Raw genomic sequence first — 17207 nt, 5'->3', positions numbered from 1 at the left:
TTGTCCGGGCGGACTCCTTACCCTCTTACATTTACAAGTCTGTTTACCGCGCGTGTTTCAAATCCAACTAAGGAGCGTGCTCCCTCATGGGCGCTTGCCGGTGTAGGGTGCCATATATGCCGGTGCTCGTCAGCGGAAAAGTTAATAAAGCGGAAATACCCGTGAGAGACAGACTTCAGGTTACTGCGTCGTCTCCAACAGCTCGGCCCTGGTCGCAATTAGTAACAGCCGGGAAAGGTGCTTATTGTAAGCACGGGAAGTGACCCTCGCTTTCAATTACTGGTGTGGCCCATCTTGACATGCAGTACCCGTCGCCACTTTTGGCTGCGTCGTTTTGTGACGGTAGAGATTGTCCTCCGCGTCCCTGGGAAGTCGAAGGCTGCATTCGACGAAACTAGTATATACTTGCTTGTTTAGCTCAGCGCTAGAAATTTGCCTTCGCCGAAACGCGAGAAACGAGGGCCCCTCGCCACGCGAAGCCTATCCGGTCTCGTCGTGTCAGTTTTCATTCGATGCAAGTGAAGTGAAGACGCAAGAGTAGGAGCTCGCAGCTGGTACAATGCCGAGCTGTTTGTGTGCCAGCTGGGTGCACGTCCCGATCGAGGGCCACCGAGAGAGGCTGGCGTCTCCTATCACCTGTGAGTACAATTCTTAATTCAGCTACGCGTTAGGAGTCTATGAACTATCATGTGTATTACGGTAATGAATGTGTTAGCTCAGCATAAAGCAGTACATGCGAGATTTTACCATTTTATTGTATGAAATTGCATACACTATATAGTTTAATTTCCCATTCTCAGGTTCCTGCAAACGCAGCTCTTCGAAGGCAATGGGCACAGGCTATTTGGCCGCTCGATGTTCAGCGGAGCCTGCCAAGCACACCTAGCTGTGTTTGTTAAAGCATTTTCTGGAGGACCATTTTGATCGCACATCGCCGAACAGAGCTCGCCTATGGAAGCACGCGCTTTACCGGTTCTTTTGGTGAGTCTGAATTTGCTTATGATTCAGCCTATACGATACGCGTAAAATCAAAGTGATCTGCATCACTCACCACATGTTGCGGCCGGGGGTCATGTATACATATATATGACGAACAATATATATGACACGATATGCATCGAGCGATCGACAAAACGAATACTTTGCAGCAAGCATATAATTAAGGCAGCTGACACAAAGTTAATTGCGCCTTCGCGAAATAGAATTTCACTTGCTCAGGCCTTTTGACGATCATGCTCATGCCAATAATAATTAAATCGTATTTATTACTTATTGTTTCGTTATGTGGTATTTGGCCATTGATATTTTATGCTGCAAGGAAATTGAGCAAAGGGAATAGATCGATTGATGCACATATGCATGTTATTATGCCCGTACATGATTTCCTGCATGTATATGTAAAACAATTCATAGCATCTCCTCACATATATGCTCCGATCGAGGCCGCATGTACACTTGAGATTCCGCGCTCATGTGGCAAAAAAAAAAAAGCATGCATCCTTCGAAAACAGTGCTTGTCGATCACTCAATTACAGTTATATAAGGCTGACTGTAGTCAGTAATCCTACAGTTAGACGCTAGGAAATCTGCCAGTTATGTTAACATAAGTTGCACGCTGTGAGAATTTTGAAACTGTTTTCTGCTGCCCCGAATATATAATTGATGACTCGGTTAGCAGCGTCGTACGCGACGCGAGCTGAGCTAGCGCATGCTACAATCGGCAGCCGCATGTATCGCTTAGCCCTTCAGGCGGTAGTCTAAAATGTATAAAGGGTGAAAATTTCCACCTTGTAACAATTTGCGCTGCGTAAGCTAATCAGCACCCTGTGTATGTCATATCACTTCCTCCTCCCATGCTGTTTTTAGTCACATATTCGCGATTAGTTCCTGAGTTAATGTTTAATGTGTGGATTAATGAGTGGTTGCCAAAATTGCTTTGAAACTCCCTCATGGCAATCAACTATATGTGTATGCAATTTGAACCCCATGTGAATTATGGATAGTATATAGCTAAGCTTAACAGTGTCTGATTAGTATGACAGCTTATGGTGCAGAATACACAAATGGTATGCAAACTTTTTTAGCCACAAAAGAAGAAATGGAACGAGAAATGAAGGTAAAAAGAGTTCATGTGCCACCAATTCGCATGTCGGAAGTGGAAAACGTTGCAGAAGGTGGCGTTCCTGCTGCTGCAAGAAAGAAAAGCTTGAAACAGGTATCATTTGCTTTGTGTGTACAGCACTCTTTTTTTAAAATGCATGTGCTTTGCTTGTCTAACAACAGGTGATAATTTGTAGCAGGAAAAGGCAAAGCAGCACAACCAGAGCACCTCGAAGAAGCAGCGCAGTACGAGGATGTGCTCCAACAGCATATTTCGCATTCTTTGCAAAAGAATGCTGCAATTCCTGGCCACAGTTCAATTGGCAGAAAGGTAATTTTCACCATCGGTAGTCACCGTTGTGAATTAACCACATATTGTTTTACAAATTCTGCAACAGGCGAATTGTTCTTATGATTTTAGATTCCTGGCTTTTTGACTCCGCAGTAGACATTAGATAAAGTGTTGCACTAACTGCAGTCCCTTCTTAAGTTGCATGTGTTTTCCAGCCTTTCAGTGCAACTGATGGGTTGATAAGTATGTTAGCGAACTGATTTACTACAGTGTCAGTTGCATGCATCATAATAATTTGAGGATCAAATGGATGTGTTTCTTACAAGTAACCATACTTGACAGTGACTGTGTTGCATCATGATGAAAACCTATTTAATGGGGATTTCTCAAAAATGCAATGAAACATTAGTAAAAGTTGACCTTTTCTTTTTCTTGGATGTGCTATGCATACGTCTGTACTGTGTGTTTGGAATCTTTTTATGTTTAGGCCAGCAAGAAGTGCAAGCACAAAATTCTCGACGACAGTAGTGAATCGGAAGATGAGTCTGTCTTCACATGAATTGAAAAATGCAGTGAAGGAGGTGAAGTACTGGAAACAACGATACCGTTTCGAACAAGAGCACACTGCTTCCCTGAAGAGAGAACTTGACTTCTTAAAAAGGAGAGTTGAGCTGCAGTTGAGTTCATGTAAGTTTTCGTTGCTTTGTGTTTGCAGTGCTAGTCCAGAATTCTAATATTGGAACCATCTTTAACTGTACCTATACTCTTCCAGTTCAGCAAACACTGGATCACGTGGCAAAAAGACAACAAGGTAAGAAGGAGTGCATGGAACTGAATCACGTGTAACAGTTTCGGATAATGTGCAGTTTGTGAACCAGTTCAGAAGCGATGTGCACGCTGCATGAATGTACAGCAGATTGCAAGCACACTTGCGTTTGATTTTATTTTTTAAAGCCAGTTGCTCTTAACTGTACAGATGCATCCAAAAGTGCAGGGAGAAGTACAAATAGCATGTATCAGCCTTCGCTTACAACTTCCATATTGCCCAGTACAAATAGGAAGGTGTACACGGATTGCATGTGACGTCACGGGTGCCATGATTGAGCCTGGAGTATACCATCTACTATGCGGCCATAACTGGTGGTGATAAATGGATTGGTGAAATAAACAGGCTTATGCCATGACTCTTGCAACAGAGATAGTAGCCATGACACTTGCATAAAAGATAGTAGCGACTATTGTGTTGCTGCAATCTGTGTACTGTATGCACATGGTTAAGTATTACGGCTGCTTTCCATGAATGCAGTGTTATTTGGATCTCTTCTAGGGCAGTTTTGAAAGCACTTAGATAAGAAACGCATGCTGCATCCACCTCTATTCAGTCTCTCACTGCATACGCTCTGTCTCTGGTCGTTTCAGTGATTTTGTGGAAGAAAATTGCTATTGATAGCTAGCTAGTAGCAATGTTGAGGTGTTGAGAATCATTGCACACCTGGAAGAGCACCAATGCGAGCTAATAAATTCTAGCCGTGGTGCATGCATTCATGTTGCAAGTGCAGCATGTGTGCATGCATCAGTTCTGCAACTTGAATTAGAATTAGATTTGGTAGTGTGCATATATGCAAGTATTGCAAGAATATAAATATTAACTAAATATAAAGATGTTGTCTCATGAAATTTGTTTTCTGCAATATATTAATGTAAATGGAAAAAGCAGGTCCAGACTGTGCACAACGTTCTTGCAAAAATATGCATACAGCCATGGTTGCATGTGTCAACGTGCCATGGAATTGGCTATTGTGTTCATCTTTAACTTGCAGATTGGTGTGCAGATGCTTTGCCTGTAGTGGCACATAGCATAGTGGTGAATGGAAGAGTGTAGGCATCTCAGAGAGAACCTACAGCTTCAAGAGGAGCAGCAGCTGAACAAGCGGCAGCAGCAGAAAGGGACATGGGAGCAGCTGCATCAATAGTCCTGACACCCGCTGGACCATCTGAGGAAGCCCCAGCAACCGATAAGGACTGCAGCATGTGGTTATACTGATTTTGAGAATGCGGATGGAGCATGTAAAAGCATTCGTAATAGCATGGGATCTTGTACATCGAATGCTCACACCCAGCGCTTTATGCTTTCAGATTGTTTTACAGCAGCTGTACCCTGTTCAGCAGAGCTGGAAACATCCGTGATGGATGATGTGGAGCATTTCTCACCTATGGCAGATGGACTTGTAACTATATTTTTACTGTTACATGTTGAGAATGCGCAATGGCCCCCTGCTTTATTTCGGGGTTTATAATTTCATCCATGTTCTGGTATTGTTCCACTTGACTCAAGGTGTGTATATTAAGCCACACCAGGTGCAGAACCTATTTAAGAACAAAAAACCGAGCATTGTTATCAGAGACTGTGCTCAACTATTGTGGGGCGTTGAATTAATTCGCACTAGTGTCCATGCATTGCCAGGTTTTCCGCATCAGCTGACGCGCCATGCACTTGCAAGGTGCGAGTGCAGGTGTACCCGCGGTCCGACGGTGCTAAACACGAAGCAGAAAGGGTTTTATTTTTCGGCGGTCTCGGTGGCGGCAAGAGAGGCGTTGTCAGTGGGAAAAGCGCATGTCGTTGAAGGTGTGTGCTCAGAACAGCGCGGAAGGATGCACTTTCTCCCCATGGACTGAGCTCGAGACCAACAGGGACGTACCGTACACTGCAGCACCTGTTGCCCCGCACCATTGATCTACATTGCTAGGCAACAGCTTTTACCGGCATGAGCTTGTTACGTGGCCAAGGCTGGCGCACTTTTCATAGTAAGCTTCTTTGCGCGGTCGGGTCCGGCGAGCTTTGTTTTGACCCGGAAAAACCGGTGGTGCATTGTTTTCTTTTTTTTTTGCGTGTGGTGCGTGCGTCATCATGTGGGTCCAGGCTTGTGACCACACGTAAAAACGCGTAATCTCCTTTTGAGTTCTTTCACACTGTGGATCCACAAGCCTGAAATGCCGCCTCTCCCGCAGTTCTTGAAACCGAAACTGGGTGGCCAACGAGCTTAAAATACTGCTCCCGGAAACTTAAAATAGTTCGTACAATTAGTTAGACGAAAAAAAAAAAAAAAGGCGCCGAGAGAGATTATATTGGTACTATTTCTTTTTATGTATGCATGAACCCATTCAAGTCTGCCGAGCGCGATATGCGTATTCTTTTGCGCCCACTTTCGGTTTCCCGCGCTCAGAGCCGAAACTCCTTGCGCTGTAGACTGAAGGAAAATAGAATATCTCACAAAACGTAAAAATCAACTTTGCACTGCTTGCTGTTGTCCATCCGATGATTAATGACTGCAATGAGCCGCAAAACTAAGTTTTAAAAATGGCTGTACAGGATGTTCCACCTAAGACGTACCAGAGAGAAACTTATAGCCACGCTTATGAGCCCGCGGTTTTAGTTTCACCCGTGTGTGGACCCAAAATTTCTTGCGTTGCAGCAGCAACGAGAACGGAGTTTCCACAAGTTTAAACACTAATATGAAGGTTACTCACGGTGGGCTACAAACGTCCCAATAGGAACCTAACTATACCAGCTAAAAATGTTAAATATTAATTAGATACCAGCACGGCACAATGCATACATGTTAACCCACCTGCTAGTTCATGTCTTAACCGTATTCTTATGCATGTCCTGTTGAAAATGCTATGCCAAAGAAAGCGCTCTGGTAGTTAATACACTTGTAATCTGAAGCACAATACCACTGACGAAGCTGTGCTGAAGAGAACACTCTTTTAACTCGACAAGCTTATTTCTAAAAATTGCTAGCAGTCTCAGGTGAAACACTCTGTATATACGACATGCGTCAATGCTACAGCATATGGCTGGCGGGCCATATGGTACAGTCAGCCTGTTTTCCATTCGCCATCTGCTGTGCTACAGTCACGGTGAAAGCACCGTTTTACCTTGAAAAGCCTGTTTTCAAGAGTTATTATAAATATCTTAGCTAAAATAGGAACTGATTGTGCTGTGTGAGCTGTTTGCCATCACGTACATAGGGTGGTCCTATATATACCTACGTTAATTAGCGTAGCTATATACACATTACATTATCATATTCAGTAAGAACCCTTAACCAATGCTGGAGATTTCTACCTCCCAGATGCCTTGTCCAACTCAGCAATGCCCTGCTCTTGGCACCGCAAGCCATCCTGGAGGATCTTTACCTGCACTGCTCACTCTTGGCATTCCTGAACACCTGCACAGGTACCTATGTCAAATGTCTACACAACTGCTTTGACTGACTGGCACTGCTTGCATGCAGAGTTCATTAGTAGATGCATATTTACTTTCAGGCTGCCACAGGCCTTCATCTTGAGAGCACAGCCACTCTACATGTCTGCCTCTGATCTTGGCAGTGTTCTTCAAGAAGATACCCCGCTGGCAGAGGGGGCACCTCCCAATTCTCTTACTGTCCTTTTACTATTTAGATGCATTTAGGTGGAGGCAAAATTAATCCGGAGCCCTCAAACCATGCCACACCATACTTTTACTATTTGATGCAGCCTGTATCAGAAAACAGAGTTCAATACTAAATGCCCTTTTCCTATCAGACTGTCACGGACCTAGACAATGACACCTCGGAAACCTTGTCTGCCCCTGGCTGCCCTGGTCTTGCCAGGGTTCATGGAGATTCAGCGCTGGCAGAGGTATGACCCTGTTTGCCAGGCATGCACGTCTAACCTACTGTTTGGCCCAGCCTGTATGTAAAAGCAGAGTGTTCACAGCTAGATGTGTTTGTACTATCAGGCCTCTATGGACTTCATTATTGATCGGAGCTCAACCCAAGCCGTCCTATCTGCCCCTGGCCCCTATGATCTTGGTGCAGCTCTTGAAGGTTTAGAGCTGTCAGAGGTAAAAAGTAACTTGTCTGTTCCTTTTACTAACTACTGACGTGGCCTACACATGGAAGCAGATTCAAATATATATGTCTTCACAACACCAGGCCCCTATGGACATCACTCTCCACAACTCAGCTCTTCTTGTCTGCCCCTGGCCCCTCGGGCCTAGTCGGCACTTTTTCGTGGCAAATCCTCACTTGCACAGGTAAGCAGATGATTTTTATCTCAGTTCTCTATCACTTTTGTTCTGTATTTAAAATGGACAGAGGTTACTACTCTGATGTGATAGGAGAGTTCACCGTGAGAGTTCACTTAGCTACAACAAACTTAGGCTGTTAAGCCAAATATAGCTCATTCTGTTGGATCGTCTAAGCTTATAGAAGCAAAGAACAAGGTGCAATGGGTTCAAATGATTTATCAGCTTTGCCAGCTCAGCCACAAATGCTATGGAAGCAAACAATTGATCATTTTGTGTTGGGATAGGATAACCTAATTTTTAAAAAATATTTTGAATTTTCAAAAAATGATTTTGACCTGAACCACTGTGAATGCACACTGAAATTGTGAGTGGAACACGCTTGAATGAGTGACACTGTTAACATGTATTTCTTAGCTGTTCCTTCGCCCGAGCCTTAGGCGAGTCTACGTGTACAGTGAACTATATTCAATTTATCACAACGTTCTGCTCTTGTTATGTTGCTGTTTTTTTGTTTGCATAGAGATATCAATCTCTGAATATAGCTTTCACCAGCCTTTCATTACCAGACTGTTTATGCAATCACAAATTTCATTTGTTTAAATGCTGCCAGAGTCCTTGCAGTTTTGTATTACTTTGGACAACCACTTGCCTCAGTTTGAAAGCCAAATGGCATGAATCAGATAGTGATATACTGAATGAAGTGATATAACGCTAAAACTGAAAACAAATTTAATTGCACAGTGCTTAGCCCCTGAGTTAAGTGTGAGCAACTGTACGTGCAGGAGCAGCCAGCTGCGTCATCCGTGCCAGCTTCAGTGACCACACCTAAAAGAAGCTAGCTAATGCTACAAATGCACTACATGTGCATGTTGCCATGTGGGTCTTGGTGATTGTTGGAAATGCTCTTATTAAACAACCCTAGGCAAAAGAACCCTATAAAGTGTATGATTATAGCAAATTTGATTTTGTAGAAATGATTGTTTACCAGTATATATAATATGTCTTATGCATTATGCAATACATGAACTTCTATTTCAAGCAGACCAGCTAGTCATAATTAATCAAGACAGCATCTGGTACCCTAAGCTAAAACAGTTTTCATAGAGTTTGGAATTCACATCGCCTCATATGGATGCTGGCAAGTTCAAAGTAATATCTGAGAACTGTTTTGAATTGAGCACATCATGGTGCCAGTAAGAATCCAATAATTGTGTGTGGTTCTACATTATAGGCTGACACCCCTGAGGAGGCGTTCTTGCGAGCTCGTGCAGCAAGACTTGCTGCTCAGCAACAGAGGTCACGGAAGCAGATAAAAAGGCTTCAGCAGTCAAGGAGGCGCCTTAAAAAACAAAACGCAGAATTGAAATGTGTCCTGAAAGCACTAACGACACAAAGTATTTTGCTGAAAGAGCAGGCAGCGGTGTTAGATGGCCTTTGTGCAGCAAATGAACAGCTCCTTCAGTGACAGGTCACCAAGCACACAGGACAGCATGCCCCCAAAAAATTCACACCTGAGCTGAGAGCTTTTGCTCTCACCCTTAATTTTTATTCCCCTCGAGCTTATGCTTATGTAAGAAAAGTATTTGATACATGCTTGCTGCATCCTAGAACGTTAAGAAAGTGGTTAGAAAGCATAGATGGAAGGGCAGGCTTCTCTAAAGAGGCACTCAATGCACTGAGACTGAAGTGCTGGGAGGCTAGCAGCTGGGGCCTCCAAACTGTATGTAGCCTTGTACAGTGTCGATGAAATGTCAATACGACAACAGGTAGAGTAGGGGCCATTTTGAAGGCTTTGCTGATATCGGTGCAGGAGCTGATGGAGACTGTTTACCATAGGCAAAGGCTGCCTTTGTAATAGTTAGTGGCAGTCTACATCAGTGGTCACTGGAAGATACCACTTGGGTACTTTCTTGTTGATGGGCTAGTATGTGAGCAACGGGCAAATTTAGTTAGGCAAGGATTGCTCTGTGCACATGATACTGGGGCTTTAATTGCCTCTTTAACTTGTGACAGCACGCCTTCAAATATAGCTATGCTTCAAGAGCTAGGCTGCGATTTTGCAGACATCACCTGCCTGAAAACAACATTCCCTTATCCCGCCAACCAAGAACCAATGGCGGCATTCCTAGATCCATGTCACATGCTCAAGCTGGTTAGGAATGCTTTTGCGCACATGAAATGCTTCATTCATCAGAATAATAAAGTTGTAGCATGGGAGTATATAGAAAAGCTGCACACACTGCAAGAAAAGGGAGGCATATGCCTGGCAAACAAACTTAGAAAAGCACACATTGCGTGGCGCAGGCAACCAATGAAGGTTCGTCTGGCAGCACAAGTGATGAGCCAGTCAGTAGTGACAGCACTTGCCGAGTGCAGAGCATTGCATTTACAAGGATTTGCAAACTGCGAGCAAACAGAAGAGTTTCTAACTCTTGTTAATGACATATTTGATGCTTTAAATTCCTGAAACATGTACCAGAAGGATTGGAAAAAAATACAATGGAAATACAAAACATGTTTGAAGTTGTGACTCAGTACCTCTCTTCTTTGAGAGAGCCTGTAAACAGGCGTAAAATCATAAGAGACAAACCGCAAGGCAGGTTTTCTCGGCTTTCTCATTTGTATGAAAAGTCTGAAGTACTGAAAAAATACTGAAGTACATTCCAGCCTATAAAATCTGCCCGGACCACCTTGAACTTTTTTTTGGGCTTATCAGAGCACATGGCGGCCACAATGATAACCCCACAGCACAGCAATTTCAAGCAGCATTTAAAAGAATAATAGTGCAAAATGAACTCTGTGATGTTTTCCTTCCTCCATGCTGCAACGACATGGTAGGGGTGGTGTCCAATCTGAACGAGCCGCAAGGCATGCTGGGTACTCCGACTTCCGGGTCGTTCGGCGAGATGCATGTGTACAGCGCTTTGCTTGAAATGCGGAATTGACAAGCTTGAATTCGTCTCTTAATGTGTTAATACACGTGGATAAAGTCGTAAAAAAGGTGAGCATGCTGTACGTACATTATTATGTCCGCGCTCGACGTTCCGTATTTGAATTAATGGCGAAAAAGCGTTGCAAGTGCTAACGCTTCGGCGTGCGTTGTCTGTTCGCGCAGCAGTTTAGGACGCTTCATTCACTCGCTAAAAAGTTCTCCTGTTGTTACTCGCGTGCTACATTGATATATGTTAGGGAACATATTTCCAAGAGGTTTCGCGCTACCAGGCGCTGAATATATGGACTACCAGCAACTGAATGGCTGCGACGGCGAAGAGCTTGCATTATGCAAATCCTCGAAGGACTTGAGGTACTTTTTCTACACCAGCCGCGATGGCTTAGTGGTTAGGGCACTCGGCTACCGAGTCGGAGGACCAGGGTTCAATCCGGGACGCCGCGGCCGCATTTCGATGGCGGCGGAGCGCGAAAGGCGCCCGTGTGCTGTGCGATAGAACCCGTCTAAACTAATCCGGAGCCCTTCGCTATGGCGTCCCTCATTGCCCATGTATCACTTCTAGATGAAGACACCATACAGTTTGCAATATTTTGTGATTTTATAGTCTACAAATCTTTCATGTGCACTGCGTCGGAGCTGCAAGGGTTTCTTGCCACGCGGTAGCACCGGAGCTGCGTTGCCTGCAAGCAAGGTAGACCGCGATTTAGTTGCACTAAAATTGGCACATGCGGCACGTTGAGCTGTCGGTTATGTTCTTCTCAGCGTAACCGCTTTTGTCTAATATTTGGTATGGCTTATGGAATAATTACTCCACAAGCTGGCACGCATAACAACTGTCTCAAGCAACTGAATTTCAGTTCGTCTGTAATGCAAAAATGCAACTGCATGACAAATGTTTTGCATTTTCAGCCCTACTGTATTCTTTCTGCCAGTACAAATTGCACCGAGCATGCGCGCCTAGACTTTGTGGCTAAAAACCTCTACTAATGTGCGTCAAGGGCATGGATAGGCAAGTGACATAGCAGCTATTCCAGCACTGAGAGAGGTGCACCCATTTACTGAGGCTTTGGTACATGCACAAGAACCTCTCACATACAAAATTAACCACGCAATGCATTTCACAGCCTGCATATGACGGTGCGGGACATGACATGCCATTTACATGTAACTTGCAGCTCGATCTGAATGTTAAGAATTCCTGTGCTTGATTTCCCAATACTGGTTGCTGCTTTATGTACATGAAAAAGAAGTACTAAAATAAATGCATTGTTTTATGGCATATCTTGAATGGCTTTATGGGCTTCCCATCAAGGCAGAGGAGAGCCTGTAGCAATTTTGCTGTCGTGAACTTAGTGCTCAGAGCCTAGTCGAAGAAGAACCAACAGATAATGTACGGACAGATGTCCCCAATGGCTGGCGCCTCAGCTGTTGATGCATATGTACAGAAATGTGGAAATATAAAACTTATGCTGTGTATGCAAAGTGTTCAAGGTAAGGTAGGTAAGTAATAACACAAGCAGCTAGGCAGGATATTAACTTGCCTTGTGTTTTTCTTAATGAAAACCCCAAGTCAAACAAAGCATCAAAGCCTACTGCATAACTCTGCTACAGGCACCACAAGATAAAGTCAGGCATAAAGACAAAACAGAAAGCAGACCGCAGCCAAAAGCAGAATTAACTCTTCACATAGGCAGCTTTACTGTTTAACTGCAAAATGAGAAAGTTCATTAGCTGTTAATTGGAAAGTATTGTTGTCATGTGGGTAATAACATCTGATATAACATTTGTCTTGCAAAAACTCTTGCAGGCACAAATTATACAGCACAGCATGTAATAAATAATTTTAATGCAGGAGATCAGAGTGACAAATAGTAAATTATAATAAATAGCATGGTAGAGCGTAAAAAAATTATGCTTCGGCTTTTCCAGCACACACAGAGGCTTGATCCGAGTTGTTTTCAGCATTTTCTACAAGTTCCTTTAACGAAGTCTTGTGCGATGTTGAACGAAAGGCATTTCCTTCCAGTTTTAGCTTTGGCGTGAACACTGCGGCATAGCTTGAATGTTAACTGACTTTGGTAAACCGTCCCTACGATACTGGTGATACCCCTGGCAGTTTCTCACTCTGGGATGCTGTATATAATATGTAAGCCTGTTTCATGTAGCACATGCAATAACAATAAACTTGAACTTGAACCAAAAAATTTGGGATGTCTGTGAACACAATCTGTTCCTTGGTCTTTTAACCCTAGTAATTTTATAGCACGTTTATTACTCTTTATCCTTACGGGTAATTGACCCAACGACCACCAGACTGGCCTCTGCCATCCTTGCAGCCTTTCAGACTTCTTGAAATCATCAACGCCCCTATCAATGTCAACCATTCAGTGCAATATTCCTATAAGCAATCATGCAATGCATCACATGTAAGCTAGAGACGCAAACATTTATCTACTTCACATGCATGTTCAGCACCCAGACAGTTTTAAAATGATGCTTTGCTGCACAGCGACAGCTCAGTATTATAACATTTGTCCATTCTCCCACGTGCTGTACAATGAAAGGTGAAAAACAGCTAGACTATGTTGACTTCTATATATATATATATATATATATATATATATATATATATATATATATATATATATATATATATATAAATTCCTGAAGTGAAGCTTCTCATAGCTTAGTGCCTCAGAGTATGAAAAGAATAGTGGTGAATAATTCTTATCACTTTGTAATGTGACCAGCTTTTTTGTCACCCTCCATCTCCGCACACAGGAAACTGAGAAACAACTTCAACATGCGGGTCAACACAAACGGGTAACTTTTACTGCAGCTCGCTTCTCCACATCTGTTGTGTGCTCATGTCGATCGACTGGTCTGCTGGTGAAAACATGTTTCACTTTGGGCATGAAGTTGGGAAGTATGTTCACATTAAAAAAAATCATAAATCCTAAAAGTGCTCGTGAACATATACTGCGGCCAGCAATGACCACGCCGTGGCCGGCGTCGCCACGGCGTCGCCGTTTCGGCAGCTGACTAGTGCAATGAAAAGCACCGAAGTTTGGGCCAGTTGGTAATCATCCATCTTGAGAAAACGAAGCAGCACGAAAAAACGGGGACGAAAAAGACGCACATCGTTTTCTCAAGATAGTGCAATGATTCGCGGAAATAGTAAGAAGCTCATTGGGGGCTGAATACGCTGGTTTTGGAGAGTCTTCTTATTCGTGTTAAATTTTAAAATTATTTTTGGCTATTTTCGGGCTACAAGACATCTTCACTTTTGACTACATTTAAGTTACTCTCAGGAATCTCTTTGGCGATTAGTGCTCGGGCCCATCTGGTAACCCTGATGGGCACATTGGGCCAAAGCCGCCTCTATATTTTTGTGCCTGGTCGAAGGCTGCTGAAGCGCCGTCTGAGTCCGCCGTGTTTCTCCGCGGGGCGGTGCTGCCAGCCCTGTATGGATCGTGCGCGTAGTTGGATGGGCGTGCGCGTAGTTGTGCTGCAGGCGTGGGGCTTCGGCGGCCGCGGAATAAACGTGGGCTTTGCCTCCTTCGCAAAGGACCAACTCGTCCTAATCCATTACCAATACATGGCTACAACAAAGAGGAACGCTCTTTTTATATCATCTGGGAAATAAACGCCAGTTAATTTTGAGTCAGCATGCGCCAAGCGCCTCGATCGACACCAAATTTTTCTTCTGTGTCTTCTTCTTTCAAATTTTTCCAATACTTCTCTCGAAATCAACCTTGTTCATACGCCTCGCAGTGTTCTGCCCTGTTCATTAACAGGGAAAGGAGCGCGATGGCAGAACACTCCCTGGCTGACTCTGAGGGAACATGCATTGTGCTCACTGCCGAGAAATCAATGCATAACAGTCAACGCCACCACAAAAAAATACGTCACTCTGCCTTATGCCGAAGTGCCAGCGAAACCATCGCCCGAATCCTGAGAAAAGGGTGGTCTCCAGGTTGCGCCCAAGTCTACATGCACTGCTGCGCTTGCTTACCAGCTAGGTGTTCCGAAAATCGGCCACGGAGAAGAACAGCCCAAGGCAATATCTATAAAATTTCTTGCGCCGACTGCGACGCAAGCTACATCGGCGAAACCAAAAATATATAAAAGAAAGAATTCGGCAAAACAAAAACGACGCCCGCAACTATGGAAGAAAGCGCAGTCCTGTAACTGAACATTCCTAAGACACACAATCAACTTCGACGAAACCAGCATACTCGGCGCCGGAACAATTGAGTTAGCAAAAACGCGCTTCCTCGAATCTTGGCACATTCAAACGACCCCAAACAACATCAACAGCACAAAGGGAAACCTCCCCAAGACTTCGACGAAACCAGCATATGCTCGGCGCCGGAACAATTATACACACAAACCTGCAGTCACCCAGCGCGCGGACGACTTTCCACCGGAGGCGAAAAGTCTCATCGAAGACCTTCTCAGAACACAGAAATCACTGCTGCCTGCGCCAGACAAGCACTTGCGATGTTAGGTTATTAACTGGTCTCGCGTTGTTCAAAAAAAAAAATTGATTGCAGCAGCTGCACTGCTCTTCTTACTCGACCAGCCTCACCTGCGCCCAGTGCCAGTTTGATCCGCCATATTTCATTTCATTTATTGATCCCTTAAAGGCCCGAAGGCATTACATAAGGGGGGCATATTGGTTTCCAACGGCGATGATGGGAACATGCATAACAATAAAAAGAACAAACAAACATAAAAGGGGTTGTAGTCATATCAGGGTTTTCCAGCAAGTGATACATCATTTAACAAAGATATGTCAAGCAATACTCGCTACAAAAGAGCGCAGAAGTGATCAAGATTTATGTGAGGTGAATTTTTATTTTCTCGCGGAATGTTTTGTGATCAGTGCATGCAGCGATGTCGTTAGGCAGTCAATTCCATAGTGCTATTGCGTTGGGGAAAAATGAGTTGTAAGCTGACGTGTGGCCACTGATGCGTGCTATCGGGTTACCGTGACTAAGCCGGGAGGACGTTCGTAGTGGGGCGGTTAATAGAGCGTGCCGTGATCTTGTGTTATGATAAAATGTATGAAGTAAGCATAGGCGGGAAACGACGCGGCGTGATTCCAGTGTTGAGAGACGGAGGGACTGCTTGAGGGCGGTGACACTGGCTTCTCTTGAGTAACATGAAGTGATGAACCGAGCTGCACGATTTTGAATTGATTCCAATTCGATGGTGAGATACGATTGCCATGGGTGCCAGATGGATGATGCATACTCTAATTTTGGCCGCACAAATGTTTCATACGCGAGTTGTTTTATGTTAGGGGATGCAGATTTCAGATTCCTTCTCAGGTAGCCAAGTGTGCGTGAAGTGTCGGAGCAAATGGTTCTAATGTGGGTGACCCAAGAAAGTGTTGATGTGAGATGTACACCTAGATATTTGTAAGATTTTGCAACGGTTATAGGGACTGATGAAATGCTGTAAGTGTGATTCGTCAAGGTGTGTTTGTGAGTGAAGGACAACGATTTGCACTTAGTAAGATTTAAAGGCATCTGCCACTTTTCACACCATGATGCAATAACGTCAAGGTCCAGTTGTAAAGTGAGGTTATCGGTTGGGTTACTTATTGCATTATAGATGACACAATCGTCCGCAAAGAGTCGCAATTTGCATTGAATATTAGAGGGCAGGTCGTTGATGTATATTAAGAAGAGTAATGGTGATAACCCGGCCCCTTGAGGGACACCAGATGTTACATCTGTTAAGGGTGACTGGATGTTATTGGCGGATGTGAACTGCGAGCGTCCTTTTAGAAAATGTTCGAGCCAGCATATCAGATTAGCAGGAATTCCCAGGAACGAAAGTTTCGCAAGCAGATGGTTGTGAGGTACGCGATCAAATGCCTTCGAGAAATCTAAGAAGATTGCATCTATTTGGAGGGTATCGTCTATGGCCTTAAGGATGTCTTGGGTGAACTCTGCCAGCTGGGTTTTGCATGAAAATGATTTCCTGAAGCCATGTTGATGAGGACAGAGGAGGCCTTCTTTATCCTTCAATGTAGTTTGTGTACGTTCTGTACGCCCTGAAGAAATACGTCGAGGTGTACATTGCTCAACAAAAGAATATTTTTAGCAAAACCCCTGCAAGCTGCAGTCAACAATGCAGTTGATGCTCTTGCAGAACATGGAGCATTGAAATGTGAGCTTATTGCTTGCAGTGATCACCACGGCCAGCTTCTCAAGCTCATCTGCACAAAGTTTTTCCTGCCTGTTTTTGTGAACTATGCGTTATCAGTGACTGACAGGAACTACGTAGTGAAGCCGCTCACATCAAAGCCTCTATCTGGAAAGCTGTTAAAGTTATGAAAATTTTTTTGGCGCATGTATGTTTTATTCTATACTACGACAGTAAATTTTTTCCATTCACTCATTGCTCACAAAAATTCTTGCTTAATGTTTCTGCTTATATATTGGATCAGATACGACTTGTGCTGAGAATGCGTGTTTTGTACAAAGAAGCACACTAATAATTACCGTCTATAAAGCTGAAAACAGGAATTCATCTCGGTACTGCAGCAACGTTCGATCTGTATGCCCGGCCGCCGCTTTCATAATTTCCTTGATGAGCAGCTTTTATTTAAGTACATGTGCACATGGCTTAACAAAGACAACTTAGCACCTTAACGATCGTGCCCGCATATCACTCTTACTAAAAGAAGAGGAGTATGCACAGTAGCAGAATTGCACGCCGCGTTTTATGCTTCGTGCAACTCCTGCCGCGTCGTCTGCTACGATGGATGGATGGAT

The 17207-nt window shown here is 43.9% G+C and overlaps 1 protein-coding gene across 1 annotated transcript; it reads left to right on the top strand.

Annotated features, from left to right (window-relative positions):
- Positions 1–220: 220 nt before the first annotated feature.
- LOC144108632 (uncharacterized) lies at positions 221–11694 on the top strand. The gene is made up of 13 exons (XM_077641821.1): positions 221–638; positions 801–981; positions 2085–2215; positions 2298–2431; positions 2880–3079; positions 3165–3203; positions 4213–4426; positions 4529–4620; positions 6529–6632; positions 6722–7075; positions 7176–7280; positions 7372–7472; positions 8698–11694. The coding sequence occupies exons 10-13, from the start codon at positions 6962–6964 to the stop codon at positions 8777–8779; spliced, it is 402 nt and encodes a 133-aa protein (XP_077497947.1). The 5' UTR covers positions 221–638; positions 801–981; positions 2085–2215; positions 2298–2431; positions 2880–3079; positions 3165–3203; positions 4213–4426; positions 4529–4620; positions 6529–6632; positions 6722–6961; the 3' UTR covers positions 8780–11694.
- The last annotated feature ends 5513 nt before the right edge of the window (positions 11695–17207 follow it).

This window comes from Amblyomma americanum, chromosome 1 (genome assembly GCF_052857255.1).
Source record: "Amblyomma americanum isolate KBUSLIRL-KWMA chromosome 1, ASM5285725v1, whole genome shotgun sequence".
In the NCBI taxonomy this organism is placed as follows: Eukaryota; Metazoa; Arthropoda; class Arachnida; order Ixodida; family Ixodidae; genus Amblyomma; species Amblyomma americanum.
This window is presented reverse-complemented; position numbering and strand designations above follow the sequence as displayed.

Excerpts from the sequence above, each read along its gene's own strand:
- LOC144108632 (XM_077641821.1), top strand. The coding sequence starts at position 6,962 with ATGCCCTTTTCCTATCAGACTGTCACGGACCTAGACAATGACACCTCG. Across the intron at positions 7,281-7,371 it reads AAGGTTTAGAGCTGTCAGAG|GCCCCTATGGACATCACTCT; the intron begins GTAAAAAGTAAC and ends TCACAACACCAG. Across the intron at positions 7,473-8,697 it reads GCAAATCCTCACTTGCACAG|GCTGACACCCCTGAGGAGGC; the intron begins GTAAGCAGATGA and ends TCTACATTATAG.